This window comes from Cherax quadricarinatus, chromosome 2 (genome assembly GCF_038502225.1).
Source record: "Cherax quadricarinatus isolate ZL_2023a chromosome 2, ASM3850222v1, whole genome shotgun sequence".
NCBI classification, from domain to species: domain Eukaryota; kingdom Metazoa; phylum Arthropoda; class Malacostraca; order Decapoda; family Parastacidae; genus Cherax; species Cherax quadricarinatus.
The window spans coordinates 766094-783052 of NC_091293.1; the positions used below are offsets into that span (position 1 = coordinate 766094).

At 40.1% G+C, this 16959-nt stretch overlaps 1 protein-coding gene across 3 annotated transcripts in view; it reads left to right on the plus strand.

Annotated features, from left to right (window-relative positions):
- Positions 1-8630, plus strand: part of LOC128703497 (ATPase family gene 2 protein homolog A) — a 197434-nt gene extending 188804 nt beyond the window's left edge. For all 3 annotated transcript variants that reach the window (XM_070087022.1, XM_070087027.1, XM_070087035.1), the window contains 2 exons: positions 293-457; positions 1638-8630. In XM_070087022.1, coding sequence (XP_069943123.1) covers positions 293-457; positions 1638-1826 — 354 coding nt within the window. In that variant the 3' untranslated portion in view covers positions 1827-8630. The remainder of the gene's footprint in view (positions 1-292; positions 458-1637) is intronic.
- The last annotated feature ends 8329 nt before the right edge of the window (positions 8631-16959 follow it).

A 16959-nucleotide genomic window follows, 5' to 3' on the forward strand; every position in this document is an offset into this window, starting at 1 on the left:
TGTAACATCTGGGTATCTTTATTGATAAAGATATCCAGATGTTGCACATGTGTCTAATTTTTATCAATAATGATATTACAAGATAACTTATTAAATTGTAATGACACAATTGCAAATAGACCACGAAACTGATGGTGTATAGAAATACACCTAGTTAGATGAACCTCATTGTAGCCAGCTGGCCGAGTGGTTTACTCACTGGCCTGGAGTTTTACGACTCGCTTGCCATGGGTTCAAATCCCACCTCTTCCATGGTTTACTTAATATTACAAAATATTTTATTTTTCTTCAGGCTGTCCTGCAACCTGGTTGTCTGGAACATGTAATACATATTGACTTGCCAGATTTTAACTCTCGATGTGAGATATGGAAGGGTCTGCTGGAAGATGTACCACTACAGGGCCAAGTGGATGTGGAGAAGCTGAGTGAAGCAACACTTGGATATTCAGGAGCTGAGGTAATTAATACAATATTTTTGTTCTTATTAATTTTCACTGAACATTCCCAGAGGTAAATTCTGTTATGGAATGACCAGTCTCCCCTCCTTATTTTATATTGGTTCTTAACAATCAGTTCCTAGTTACTGAATACCCACCACTACTACTTGTACTGCTACTGCCACCACTGCTCCCACGACCACCACATAATACTATTCCCTCTTGTTATGCTATTCCCGGCCCTGCCCCCCTGTCATATATATTCTGGCTCCCTTCCCTTCGCACTTGTGTGTGACTAGTTAATGGTGCAAATTGAACCAAAACATTATCATAAGTTTCATTCTTCTTTGTGCATATTATTTGTGCATTGTATTGCTCTAGTTATGGTATTGTGTTTTTATTTTTTCTAACCAAACTTAAGGTCTTTCTTCTTTCAACACACCAGCCATATCCCACCGAGGTGGGGTGACCCAAAAGGGAAAATAAAAGTTTCTCCTTTTACATTTCGTAATTTTTTTTTTTAATAAACTGGCTGTGTATCCCACTGAGACAGGGTGGCCCAAAAAGAAAATCAGTTTATCTTTTTAAATTTAGTAATATTTACAGGAGAAAAGGTTACTAGCCCCTTGCATCCTAGTCACCTCTTACGACATGCATGGTTATGGAGGAAGAATTCTGTTCCACTTTCCAATGGAGATAAGAGGAAATAAACAAGAACAAGAACTAGTAAGAAAATAGAAGAAACCCAAAGGGGTGTGTATATATATGCTTGTACATGTATGTGTGGTTTGTACATGCCTGGGCAGTTGCTGTCTACCAACCTACAGTTATTGCCTGGGTATACATAGCATGCTTGTATGTATTTAAAACAAATGAAATAATTCACAAGTTCATACAAGGATCTGCTCTCAGTATTAAGCTTCCATGTTGCAGTAACCCATAAATTGGCGACAGTTGCTTAGAATTTGTTTGGGACCAGGATGGACCCAAATATATTCTAATGAACTAGGATGGACCCAAATGTATTCTAGTAGACCAGGATGGATTTAATCCTACAGTATTTACATTAGTTATGATTTTTTAAACCATGTTATTGTGACTTCTACTTTGAATAACCCACAAGTTATTGCATCTTTTTGTACAATCAATAAAAGACAGAATTTTCTTTCTTAGAATAATGAACATTAACGTATGTTTCAGATAACAGCCATATATCAAGAAGCAGCACACAATGTTATCTCACAACTTTATGATGGCGACAGTGATGCAACTCAAGATAGTGTCACCATCTCTGAGCAGCTACTATTTAGAGTTATTCAAACTACTCCTTCAAGAACTCCATTATCACTCCTGGAGTCAATCAGACTTTTTACTGGCCAAAGACATTAAAATCCAGTGGTTTCCAAAACGAGTATTCTACCGTATTCCACCGAGGTGGGGTGGCCCAAAAAGAAAAACAAAAGTTTCTCTTTTTAACTTTAGTAATGTATACAGGAGATGGGGTTACTAGCCCCTTGCTCCCAGCATTTTAGTTGTCTCTTATGACACACATGGCTTATGGAGGAAGAATTCTATTCCACTTCCCCATGAAGATAAGAAGAAATAAACAAGAATAAGAACTAGTAAGACAATAGAAGAAAACCCAGAGGGGTTTGTATATATATGTATGTACATGCATGTGTAGTGTGACCTAAGTGTAAGTTGAAGTAGTAAGACATACCTGAAATCTTCATATTTGTAAGACAGAAAAAGGACACTAGGAATCCTACCATCATGTAAAACAATTATAGGCTTTTGTTTTACATTCACTTTGCAGGATGGTAGTACCTCCCTGGGTGGTTGCTATTGACCAACCTACTATCTAGGAAAGATTTCAAGATACATGTTTATTTTTATAAAATTATGACAGTTTTCTTAACCCCTAAACAGTCCAAACGTATATATACATTCTTACATGTAGCGCCCCAAACATAATTTTTTTTTTTTTTTTTTAACAAGTCGGCCGTCTTCCACCGAGGCAGGGTGACCCAAAAAGAAAGAAAATCCCCAAAAAGAAAATATTTTCATCATCATTCAACACTTTCACCTCACTCACACATAATCACTGTTTTTGCAGAGGTGCTCAGAACACAACAGTTTAGAAGCATATACATATAAAGATACACAACATATCCCTCCTGGGCCTGGTCACAGACCAGGCTGCGGGGGCGTTGACCCCCGGAACTCTCTCCAGGTAAACTGCTAATATCCCGAACCCTTCCTTTAGAGTGCAGGCATTGTACTTCCCATTTCCATGACTCAAGTCCGGCTATATAAAAATAACCGGTTTCCCTGAATTTTTTTTTTTTTTTTTTTTCAACAAGTCGGCCGTCTCCCACCGAGGCAGGGTGACCCAAAAAAGAAAGAAAATCCCCAAAAAGAAAATACTTTCATCATCATTCAACACTTTCACCACACTCGCACATTATCAGTGTTTTTGCAGAGGTGCTCAGAATACAACAGTCTAGAAGCATACACATATAAAGATACACAACATACCCCTCCAAACTGCCAATATCCCAAACCCTTCCTTTAAAGTGCAGGCATTGTACTTCCCATTTCCATGACTCAAGTCCGGCTATATAAAAATAACCGGTTTCCCTGAATCTCTTCACTAAATATTACCCTGCTCACACTCCAGCAGATCGTCAGGTCCCAAATACCATTCATCTCCATTCACTCCTATCGAACATGCTCATGCATGCCTGCTGGAAGTCCAAGCCCCTCGCCCACAAAAACCTCCCTTACCCCTTCCTTCCAACCTTTTCGAGGACGACCCCCACCTCGCCTTCCTTCCCCTACAGATTTATACGCTCTCCATGTCATTCTACTTTGATCCATTCTCTCTAAATGACCAAACCACCCTCAACAACCCCTCTTCAGCCCTCTGACTAATACTTTTATTAACTTCACACCTTCTCCTAATTTCCACACTCCAAATTTTCTGCATAATATTTACACCACACATTTCCCTTAGACAGGACATCTCCACTGCCTCCAACCGCCTCCTCGCTGCTGCATTCACAACCCAAGCTTCACACCCATATAAGAGTGTTGGTACTACTATACTTTCATACATTCCCTTCTTTGCCTCCATAGATAATGCTTTTTGTCTCCACATATACCTCAACGCACCACTCACCTTTTTTCCCTAATCAATTCTATGATTAACATCATCCTTTATAAATCTATCCGCCGACACGTCAACTCCCAAGTACAGTGGTCCCTTAATCGTCCGGCTTGATAGTCGTCCTTTTCGGAAATCGTCACGTTATTCTCATCCAAACATTGGCTCGCAAATGGTCGGTTTGCTTGCTAATCGTCCTTCATCCGGGACGCGTACTCACGCTCTGAGCTGCCTCGGCCTCCCTTTCCAGCCAGTGTGCCATTGTTTACCAGTGAACGACGGTCCCCTCACTTGTTCATATGAAATATTTCATAATATTCCATTCATTTTAGTGTATGCAAGTGCTAAATAAGCTACCATGGCTCCAAAGAAAGCTCCTAGTGCCAAGCCTTTGGTAAAGAAAGTGAGAAATATGATTGAATTTAAGAAAAACGTCATTGAACAATATGAAAGTGGCATACGTGTGGCCGAACTGGCCAGCTGAGGAGCTGCAAGAGCTTCAGCAGGAACAGGAACAGATCGCAGCTCAGAATCTTGCTGCAGAGGAAGAGGAGGATGAGAGATGGAAGAAGGTGCCTTCTTCAGAAATTAAGGAGATTTTTGAAATGTGGGGTAGGATGGAAAGATTTATGGAGAAACATCACCCTGAGAAGGATGTTGCAAGCCATATCAGCAACTTGTACAGTGACAGAGTCTTGGACCATTTTAGGGAAGTTTGAAAGGTCCAAGACTCTGTCACTGTACAAGCTGAAAGACATGCCAGAAACAGAGCTTTCTGGACACTTTTTTTGTGAGACAGGACTCCAGTGACTCTGAAGCTGGTCCTAGTGGCATTAAGAAACAGAAGAGAAGTAACCCCAGAAAAGCACTTGGTACCTGAGGTGTTGATGGAAGGGGATTCCCCTCCCAAACAGTAACTAATCCAATGTCTCTCCTCCTCCAGTCTTCCATACTCTAAGAAGAATCGCCAATAAAGGTAAGTGTTATGCTGTTAATGTTTCATTCATCATGTCCCATTGTATTGTTTATGTACTACATCTATATTTCAGGTAAAAAAATTTTTTTGTTTTAATACTTCTGGGTGTCAGGAACGGATTAATTGTATATACATTATTTCCTATTGGGAAAATTGATTCGAAAATCGTCTTTTTCGATAATCGACGCACTTCCATGAACGGATTAACGATGATAAATGAGGGACCACTGTATCTGAAAACATTCACTTCTTCCATACTCCTCCTCCCCAATTTGATATCCAATTTTTCTTTATCTAAATCATTTGATACCCTCATCACCTTACTCTTTTCTATGTTCACTTTCAACTTTCTACCTTTACACACACTCCCAAACTCATCCACTAACCTTTGCAATTTTTCTTTAGAATCTCCCATAAGCACAGTATCATCAGCAAAAAGCAACTGTGTCAATTCCCATTTTGCATTTTGTTCCCCATAATTTAATCCCACCCCTCTCCCGAACACCCTAGCATTTACTTCTTTTACAACCCCATCTATAAATATATTAAACAACCATGGTGACATTACACATCCCTGTCTAAGACCTACTTTTACCGGGAAGTAGTCTCCCTCTCTTCTACACACCCTAACCTGACACTCACTATCCTCATAAAAACTCTTTACAGCATTTAGTAACTTACCACCTATTCCTTATACTTGCAACATTTGCCACATTGCTACTCTATCCACTCTATCAAATGCCTTTTCTAAATCCATAAATGCAATGAAAACTTCCCTATCTTTATCTAAATACTGTTCACATATATGCTTCAATGTAAACACTTGATCTACGCATCCCCTACCCACTCTGAAACCTCCTTGCTCATCCACAATCCTACATTCTGTCTTACCTCTAATTCTTTCAATTATAACCCTACTGTACACTTTTCCTAGTATACTCAGTAAGTTTATTCCTCTATAATTTTTACAATCTCTTTTGTCCCCCTTCCCTTTATATAAAGGGACTATACATGCTCTCTGCCAGTCCCTAGGTACCTTCCCCTCTTTCATACATTTATTAAACAAAAATACCAACCACTCCAACACTATACCCCCCCTGTTATGCAGAAAAGTAGGATAACTGGGGGCTTAAGCCTTGTCTAAGGGCAAAGGTAAAAGTTACACACATCTCAAACATAAACAGGCCACCCAGGGCTATCCCAGTCAAAACAGAAATTGCTAAACCAGTATTTGTTACTTCAATGGGTTGGTTAACAGAGGGTTAGGCAAAATTCCTAGCTAGGAAAATATATCTATTTATTCAACATAACACTATATACACACTCTAGAAACACCTTTATCCTAAAACGCCCAAATGACGGTTCACAAGAAATAGCTGGTTGGCAGTCCACTAACCATAACACTCGCCCTAGTCAGCACCAGGCCGACTCTACTCCAATACCAACCCCATTTCTTATTTCTTCACTCATCCCACTGCACCCTGACCATGTCAGAGCCCAGGTGGGCATACAGGTAAGCCATAGAAGAGCCTATGGCTTGGGTTAGCTAAACAAAAGGAGTACACAACTGCAAACTTAGCTTAAATACACAGCATCTCCGACACCAGCCTCCACACCATGCTGACTCCACGTGACTGCCCCAAGCCACACTTACCCCACGTACCCAAACACAGTTGGAAAATAAATCCCTAGCAGGATTTCTTTATGATTATAGTTTAACCTACTTTACAGTACCCCCAAAAGCACATTATGAATTATAAAATTATGCTTTACAACTATAACATTCATACTATTATGACACCCTTCTCTACTGTATATACATTACAGTGTCATGTAGAATCCTGCATAACACCCCAGCTACTTTACCCCCTTTCATTCTACGTAATGCCTCATGCACCTCTCCCACACTCACATCCTGTTCTTCTTCACTCCTAAAAGATGGTATACCACCCTGGCCAGTGCATGAAATTAACGCTTCCCTTTCTTCATTGACATTTAAAAGTTCCTCAAAATATTCTCGCCATCTACCCAAAACCTCCATCTCCCCATCTACCAACTCCCCTACTCTGTTTTTAACTGACAAATCCATTCGTTCTCTAGGCTTTCTTAACTTGTTTAACTCCAAAATTTTTATTTTCATTAAAATTTCTTGACAGTGCCTCTCCCACTCTATCATCTACTCTCCTTTGGCACTCTCTCACCACTCTCTTCACCTTTCTTTTACTCTCCATATACTCTACTCTTCTTATAACACTTCTGCTTTGTAAAAACATCTCATAAGCTAACTTTTTCTCTTTTATCACACTCTTTACTTCATCATTCCACCAATCACTCGTCTTTCCTCCTGCACCCACCCTCATATAACCACAAACTTCTGCCCCACATTCTAATACTGCATTTTTAAAACTATTCCAACCCTCTTCAACCATCCCCCCCTCCCCACCACTACTCATACTTGCACCAGCCCACCTTTCTGCCAATAGTTGCTTATATCTCACCCAAACTTCCTCCTCCCTTGGTTTATACACTTTCACCTCCCTCTTGCTTGTTGTTGCCATTTTCATCTTTTCCCATCTACCTCTTACTCTAACTGTAGCTACAACTAAATAATGATCCGATATATCAGTTGCCCCTCTATAAACATGTACATCCTGGAGCCTACCCATCAACCTTTTATCCACCAATACATAATCTAACAAACTACTTTCATTACGTGCTGGATATACGTTTTAATTTTCCTACCTCCAAATTTGGCATGATTGCCCTGAGATGCCTGGTCAGCATAGAATGGGTCTTAATGCTTGGTGTACACTATATTAAAAAATTCTGGGACCACTTAGTACCTTGTGGGAGCGCCAGTTAAATTGAGCGCCAGCTGGAGCAAACAGTGCGACAAACACCAAGGATTCACTGATGTAATGTCATATTAGCACTCCTCTTTTAAGAGGAAAGTGATGTTAACCCCAAGTTTAGGGTCTGTCTACCTCTGTATCTCTCTATCTGTGTCTATCTTTGTCTGTCTCAATCACTGTCTCTATCTCTATGTCTATCTGTCTCTGTCTATCTGGCTCTGTCTATCTCTGTCTCACAGGTACACAAATACATGTGTACATAGTGTAAATTACCTAGGATAACCCAAAAAATCCAGACAAAGTGCTATACTCTGCTTGAAGATGTGAGTAAAGGTGATGGCGCAGTCTTGTGGCTCTCTCTGAGACAAAGAGCTAGATGGATAGACAGATAGACAGGGAGCTTGACAGACAGACAAGTAGACAGACAGACATGTTTGTGTACCAGCGAAAACAAAGCCAGGGCGATGCTCTTCAAATGTCACCTCTAATCTTTTCTTATCACTGCACACTCGCGTATGCTCATCAAACGTCAGCTCTTATCAAATGTTATCTAATCTTATGTCACTGTCAGGGGTGGACTTTGCTTTTCATGCTTCAAGGGAACTTATTATTACCTATTATTCTTCTTCTTTCAACAAACCGGCCGTATCCCACTGAGGCGGGGTGGCTCAAAAAGAAAAACGAAAGTTTCTCTTTTTAAATTTAGTAATTTATACACGAGAAGGGGTTACTAGCCCCTTGCTCCCAGCATTTTAGTCGCCTCTTACAACACGCATGGCTTACAGAGGAAGAATTCTGTTCCACTTCCCCACGGAGATAAGAGGAAATAAACAAGAACAAGAACTAGAAAGAAAATAGCAGAAAACCCAGAGGGGTATGTATGTATATATATGCTTGTACATGTATGTGTAGTGTGACCTAAGTGTAAGTAGAAGTAGCAAGACGTACCAGCAATCCTACCATCATATAAAACAAGTACAGGCTTTCGTTTTCCACTCGCTTGGCAGGACGGTAGTACCTCCCTGGGTGGTTGCTGTCTACCAACCTACTACCTATGATTACCTATTATTATTACATATCATCATCATCCTCATCCTCCTCCTCCTCCTCTCCCTCGTCCTCCTCCTCTCCCTCCTCCTCCTTTCCCTCCTCCTCCTCCTCCTCCTCTCCCTCCTCCTCCTCCTCCTCTCCCTCCTCCTCCTCCTCCTCCTCCTCCTCCTCCTCCTCCTCCTTCTCTCTCCTCCTCTCTTCGCGTCCTCCTCCTCCTCCTCCTCCTCCTCCTCCACCTCCTCTCCCTCCTCCTTCTCTACCTCCTCCTCCTCCTCTCCCTCCTCCTCCTCCTCTCCCTCCTTCTCCTCCTCCTCTTCTTTTCCCTCCTCCTCCTCTTTTCCCTCCTCCTCTTCTCCCTCTTCCTCCTCCTCCCTCTTCCTCCTCTTCTTCTCCCTCTTCCTCCTCTTCTTCTTCCTCTTCCTCCTCTTCTTCTCCCTCTTCCTCCTCTTCTTCTCCCTCTTCCTCCTCTTCTTCTCCCTCTTCCTCCTCTTCTTCTCCCTCTTCCTCCTCTTCTTCTCCCTCTTCCTCCTCTTCTCCCTCTTCCTCTTCCTCCTCCTCCTCTTCCTACTCCTCCTCCTCCTCGTCATTATTATCATATACTTCTACATATCCAAAACATTGCTGGGACATATAAATACTTTGTATATATTCCAAGACAATAGTAAATGGCCAAGGCAGGTGTAAATGTCCACCTGTCAGTGTGTTTGTGACAATTTGAGTAAAATTTCAGTACCTAATACACATAAAAGAGAGAAGCTCACGACGACATTTCGGTCCGACTTGGACCATTTACAAAGTCACACTAACCAGAAGTGGAGCAGGACGGCTATAATTTCATCTTGTCTTAATTTCATCTTGTCGGTATTATATACCATTCTTGTACTACTACTACTACTACCACCACCACCACCACCTCTTCCTGCCTATATATAGCCGTCCTGCTCCACTTCTGGTTAGTGTGACTGTAAATGGTCCAAGTCGGACCGAAACGTCGTCGTGAGCTTCTCTCTTTTATGTGCGGGTTATTTGTGTATCGTTCCAGTCACGGTATTGTGCCTTTTTTATTTCAGTACCTAATACTAGTGTCAGAACAAAGATTGGTTATGAAATGACAAGAACTTCTATAAATTGTAATTATCAGAACATAAAAATTATGTAAAATAATATGAAAAAATAGTAAAAAAGGTATATCGGCAACACTTTTGCAAGCTGCAGGACTTGATGTTGATGTTGCCGTCACGTCAGCATCCAGTGCCAACTTCTCAGCCTCATATCTCTGTAAGTACTCACCCTAATTTTTTTTTATCCTATAACACTTGGAAAAATGTGCTCTTTATTTTCATTAAAAAAAATGACTGTTTTATTTTTCAAAATATTTGGGGCATTGCATGAGAGAACGTATATATACGTTTGGACTGTTTATGGGTTAATACAATATACAGGAGGGTTTCATTTTATGGCAATTTTCTGATGTGGATCTTTCAATTACAACCAAAAATTTCTTTATACGACTCCCTGATTCCCTAATTTGGCATCTGCATGCCACTCTGTTTATTTACATCCTTCGCGAGCTCTGCATCTTTCAATTATATCTGGAAACTTTTCAAAATTTCAAGTGTTTAAGTTATTGTGTATGTTATTTTTTTTCAACAAACTGGCCATATCCCACCGAGGCAGGGTGGCCATATCCCACCGAGGCAGGGTGGCCCAAAAAGAAAAGTTTCTCTTTCTAAATTTAGTAATCTATACAAGAAATGGGGTTACTAGCCCTTTGCCTCTGGCATTTTACTCGCCTCTTATGACATGCATGGCTGATAGAGGAAGAAGTCTGTTCTACTTCTCCATGGAGATAAGAGGAAATAAACAACAAGAACTAGTAAGAAAATAGAAGAAAATCCAAAAGGGTGTGTATATACATGCTTGTACAGAGCATGGGTAGAGTGACCCAAGTTGAAGTACAAGTAACAAAATGTTCCTGAAATCTTGCATGTTTATAAGACAAAAAAAAAAACAACAACAATCCTACCTTCTTTCTTTTCTTTCTTTCAACAAACCGGCCATATCCCACCGAGGCGGGGTGGCACAAAAGGAAAAACGAAAGTTTCTCTTTTTACATTTAGTAATATATACAGGAGAAGGGGTTACTAGCCCCTTGCTCCCAGCATTTTAGTCGCCTCTTACGACACACATGGCTTACGGAGGAAGAATTCTGTTCCACTTCCCCATGGAGATAAGAGGAAATAAACAAGAACTAGAAAGAAAATAGCAGAAAACCCAGAGGGGTGTGTGTATATATATGCTTGTACATGTATGTGTAGTGTGACCTAAGTGTAAGTAGAAGTAGCAAGACATACCTGAAATCTTGTATGTTTATGAGACAGAAAAAAGGACACCAGCAATCCTACCTTCATGTAAAATAATTACAGGCTTTCGTTTTACACTTGCTTGGCAGGACGGTAATACCTCCCTTGGTGGTTGCTGTCTACCAACCTACTACCACAAGATGGTAGTACATCCCTGGGTGGTTGCTGTCTATCAACCTTCTACCACAAGATGATAGTACCTCCCTGGGTGGTTGCTGTCTACCAACCTTCTACCACAAGATGGTAGTACCTTCATGGGTGGTTACTGTCTACCAGCCTTCTACCACAAGATGATAGTACCTCCCTGGGTGGTTGCTGTCTACCAACCTATTACCTAGGTGTATTTTATATATACTCTGATAATTGTACTTAAATATGTATCTGTACCTAAATAAATTTACTATGCTGGCATGCACGTACGCATTAAAATTACTAAGAGTGTCTCACTAGTCTTGAAGATGAAATAAACATAATAATAATCGCTCTGGGGCACTGTACATTAATATAGATTTCTTTTAACACATTGGCCGTCTCCCACCGAGGCGGGGTGACCCACCGAGGCGGGGTGACCTATAAAAAGAACACTTTCACCATCATTCACATATAATCACTGTCTTTGCAGAGGAGTCCAGATATGGCAGTTTAGATGTCACTCCAAACAGCCAATATCCAAAACCCCTCCTTTAAAGTGCAGGCACTGTACTTCCCATCTCCAGGAGTCAAGTCCAGCTAACCAGTTTCTCTGAGTCCCTTCACAAACTATTACTGTGCTTACTCTCCAACAGCTCATCAGGTACCAAAAACTATTCCTCTCCATTCACTCATATCTAACACTTTTACACATGCCTGTTGTATGTCCAAGCCCCTTGCACACAAAACCTCTTTTACCCCCTCCCTCCATCCTTTCCTAGGATGAACCCTACCCCTTCTCCCCTCCACTACAGATTTATACACCTTCCAAGTCATTAAATACTTTAAATTGTAATACAGTGGACCCACGGCCAAGGAAGGAATTGTCTAATGATAAATTGGACTAACGAAGCATTTGAGCATTGCCACCATCACACAGGAGTGTTGTGTGCCACCATCATTCTGCGATATTTGTTTAATCAAAATACATTTCTCATATCTGTTTGTTTTCTATATCATATCTTTTTTCTCATAAGAATATAAGAACTGGTTGTATGAAAAGAGTTACTTTTACTGACCAAGTTTGTTTCATAAACTAACTGCACATGAGCAGTATTATCATATAGCAGCTTTGTTAATATATTTTCAACCGACTCTTGAGCACCGAGATTTACCACCTGGAATTCTTGAAAAAGTCTCCAAACAGTTGAACTAGGATATCATTAAACAGTGTACCTAACCCCGGCTGTCCCTCATGTCTCGCACCATCATCATTCTCACTCACCAGTGTTTGTGATGAATTAAGATGAAGTAAGCTTTCATTGTACATCACTTAGAGAAAACTCATGCCTGGCTTGAAACCTAGCATCATCTTTGACATAAAAGGTTGAGGTAAACAAACCTTACCACGGGCGGGGTTTGAACTCGTGGCGAGTGAGTTATGAAACTCCAGGCCAGCGAGTAAGCCACTGGGCGAACTGGTTACAAAAGGATTCATCCAACTAGGTATATTTAAACACCATAGAGAGGTTAGCACAGGCCACACTGACCACAAATGCAAGTTTTCACAGATGAATCTCCTGCCAGCATGGTCACAGTGGTGCCTCTGCTAACCTCTCTATGTCAAGTTTTGTAATTTGACAGCGAATTGGCAGTGAGAGAAGCATTCTGAAAATGCGTGTAATAAATAATTCTTTAATATTAATAAAAAAGCACTGAATAAACAAACGGTATAAGTACTTCGTAATTAGCAAAAAAAAAAAATAATAAAAGGCATAAGGAGAATGTTTCAAGAAAACTGAAAGCATCATCATTAAAACCATTAGTAAAGAAAAACTCTACTTCAAGACTTACTATCTAAGGGGGAAGGTGTCGCTGTACTCGTTCAATAGTTTCCTAACAGACTGAGGTGAAACAATAATGAAGTCATCGAATGAGATTGAGATTTTGTGTTGATGAGATAAGAGGATGAATGATGGAGCATCTAGAGTCCTGAAGAAATGAGGCAACTTACAGAAATACCAGGTTCTGAGTTTCTCAGACAAAATATTAAAGGTAAAAAGAAGATATATTATGGAGGTAATTCACAAGATGAAAATCTAATGGACAGAGATTAGAGACTAATGTACTATAATCACCTGCCGTTCAGTTTGTCAACTACTGAGGAGCAGTTGTGTGCACAACTGAGCAACTGTTACATACCATGTAACATTGTTCTGAGATGTAGTTGTGTGTACAACTTAGCAGCTGTTACATACCATGTAACATTGTTCCGAGACGCAGTTGTGTGTACAACTGAGCAGCTGTTACATACCATGTAACATTGTTCCGAGACGCAGTTGTGTGTACAACTGAGCAGCTGTTACATGCCATGTAACATTGTTCTGAGACACAGTTCAAATTCAAATTCAAATTCAAAGTTTATTCTCTATAAAGATTACAATGTTGAATTTACAGAATTTGGTTGTTGTGTGGTTTACATGTAGTTAAATAATGATTACAGAGTGTACCACTAGAACGCCTAGCATGGCTAGGCATTTCGGGCAGACTTAGTTTAATTCTTTATTTTAAAATATTACAAATTATGAGGTAAGTTGGTATTATGGCTAAGTGACTAAATACTAGTTTGTGAGTTTAGCAATGTGAATGCTTTTGTTTTGGCACAGTACATAGTTTCAGTATTGGAGTATCATAGAATTCATTATTTTAAGATTGAGATTAATATTTCTGTTTATGGTCAAATGGGTGAGTGAGTGTAAGTGTGAACCACCAGGTGGTATTCGTGTAGTTAGTTGATGGGGTTTATCAGGGAGATAAGATGTTTTCTAATGGTAGTTTTGAAGGTGATGAATGTGTCTGCAGTTCTAGAGTTCTCAGGTAGGGTGTTCCAGATTTTAGGGCCTTTGACATACATTGAATTTTTGTAAAGGTTTAGTCGGAGATGGGGAATGTCGTAGAGATGTTTGTGTCTGGTGTTATGCCTGTGGGTTCTGTCACAACTATCAAGAAAGCGTTTTAGGTCAAGGTTGATATTGGAGTTTAAGGTCCTGTAGATGTAGATTGCACAGTAGTAAGTGTGGATGTACTGAACAGGGAGTAAGTTTAGATCTATGAAGAGTGGGGGGGTGTGTTGCCAGGGATGGGATTTAGTGATTATTCTTACTGCAGCTTTTTGTTGGGTTATTATTGGCTTTAGGTGTGTTGCTGCAGTTGATCCCCAAGCACAAATAGCATAGGTGAGGTATGGATAAATAAGTGAGTGGTATAGTGTGAGAAGGGCATTTTGCGGCACGTAGTATCGTATCTTGGAGAGGATCCCAACTGTTTTGGATACTTTTTTGGTTATGTGTTGGATATGGGTGCTGAAATTCAGGTTGTTGTCAAGGTATAGGCCTAGGAATTTGCCCTCATTATGTCAGGTAATTAGAGTGTTGTCGATCTTAATGTTAATTTGTGCATCTCCTGCTCTGCTACCAAACATAATATAGTAGGTTTTGTCAGTGTTAAGCATAAGTTTATTGGCTGTCATCCAAGTCGATATTTTGATCAGCTCCTCGTTAACAATGGTGTTGAGGGTGGCAAGATTAGGGTGAGAGATGACATAAGTCGTGTCGTCAGCAAAGAGAATGAGTTTCAGGTGTTGGGATACGTTTGGAAGATCATTGATGTATATGAGGAAGAGCAGGGGACCAAGGACACTTCCCTGCGGAACTCCAGTATCAAGTGGCCGTGTTGTTGATGCTGTGTCTTTAATGGTAACATACTGATACCTATTAGTAAGGTAAGATTTGAAATAAGCAAGCGCATGGCCTCTTATACCGTAATGGTCAAGTTTGTGGAGTAGGATGTCGTGGTCTACTGTGTCAAAAGCTTTTCTTAGGTCAATAAAAATTCCTAGTGGATATTCCTTATTTTCCAATGCTGTGTAAAGCAGATCTAGCATTTTTATGATTGCATCATTAGTGCTTTTATTTTTCCTAAATCCAAATTGGCAGGGGTTGAGTATGTTTTGTGCTGTTATAAATGAATACAGTCTCCTGTGCTCGAGTTTCTCAAAGATTTTGGATAGCAATGGTAAGTTTGATATTGGCCTATAGTTGTTTAAGTCTGTAGGGTCACCACCTTTATGTATTGGTGTAACCCTTGCCATCTTGAGTAGTTTCGGGAAGGTGCTAGTTTCTAGGGACTTGTTAAAAAGTAATGAAATAGCATGCGAAAGGATATGGGCCGCTCGCTTGTACAGTAATGGTGGGACATTAGACAGATTCCCTGAGTTGTTTTTAAGTGACTATAATCTCGGTGACTTCCGAGGGCTAAGGTTGGTGCAAGATAGAAGGAATTTGGGAAATTCCCATCTAGGTAGTCCCCGGCATGGGCATTAGTATGTGGGATTTTATTGGCGAGATTAGATCCTATGGTTGAGAAGAAGTCGTTTATCTTGTTAGCTGTGTCAGTGGGATGTAGTGGTGTTTCATTAGGTTTAGTTAGGACAATATTCTTGGTTTTTTTCAGTTTGTGGGTCCCTAGAATCTGAGAGAGTGTTTTCCAGGTCTTTTTTATATCTCCTCTAGTGTCTGTGAATCTACTGGAGTAGTATAGTTGTTTGGCTTTCTTTATTACTTTGGTGAAAACTGATGAATAGTGTTTAAGAATATCTTTGTGTATTAAGCCCTGTCTATATTGCTTTTCATATTGGTTTTTCTTGTCAATGGATTTCAGAATGGTGCTGGTTAGCCATGGGCAACCAAGCCGTTTGTTTGTGATCTGTTTCGTTTTTATAGGACAATGTTTGTTGTATAGTCTAAGTAATTTGTTAAGAAAAATGTCTGTCCAGTCATCAATACCATTGGCCTTGGAGAATTCTGTAGGCCAGTCAACAATCTCTAGGTCAGTTGTGAACTTCCTTATTGAGGCCTCATCATGGAGTCTAAATGAGACTTTGTTGTATTCAAGTGGTGGTTTATTAATGTTTGTCAGGAGGAAGGTAGGGTAGTGGTCTGTAGTGCTATCTGTGATTATCCCTGATTTAAGGGGGGCTAGTATATTGGTCCATATGTGGTCTATTATGGTTGCACTTGTCTCAGTGAGCCTGGTTGGTTTAGTTATTGTTGGTATGAGAAGTGTGTTGTTCATATTGTTGATGAAATCAGTTACAGGCTGATCATCTAGTAAGCCAAGGTTGATGTTGAAGTCTCCAGCTAAGAGAAGGTGGTGCTTATTCATTTGTCTGTTTGTTATTAGTGACTTTAATTTCTCACTGAAATTTGGGATGTTTGTGTGAGGTATCCGGTAAATGGCACCGATTGTTATAGGTGTCTTAAGGTTTTTTACAGTAAAATTAGCAAAAATGTATTCCCCATATTCATCACTAAAGCAAGTGGTGCTAATACAAGATAATTGGTTAGAGTAATAGATTGCAATACCACCCCCAACTTGGTTTGGTCTACAGTTGTGAATTGCTGTGTATCCTGGTAGAGGGTAGATATCTATTGTGTCCTGCTTAAGCCAGGTCTCAGTAAGAATAATGCAGGAGAAGGGTGTCTTTAGTGATTCAAGGAGTGCCAGGAGGTCATCATAGTGTTTGCTTAAGGACCTGATGTTGTAGTTAAGTACTGATAGGCTTTTAGCATTGTTTAGGATAGTGCTGGCTTGTGATGCTGTGTAATAAAGGCAGTTACTTTCCAATAGGTTTTGATTGGGTGTCAGATTATGGAGGTTTAGATCAGGGTCAACGTGATCAATCATCTTCTAGGTTTAAATTATGGTTATTTATATCCTGAGTTATGTGTTGAGTTCTAGTAGTGATATCTGTAGTGGTGGGAAGCTTGGATAAGTATATAGCTAGAGTATTTTGGTCATATAGAGTATAGTCACTACTACACATAATGAAGTTGATGTTGTCTATGTGTTGTGCTGGAATGAACTAAAGTACAACTAGGTATAAACTAGTAATATAAAAATACAAATTTAAAATAGAACAAGACTC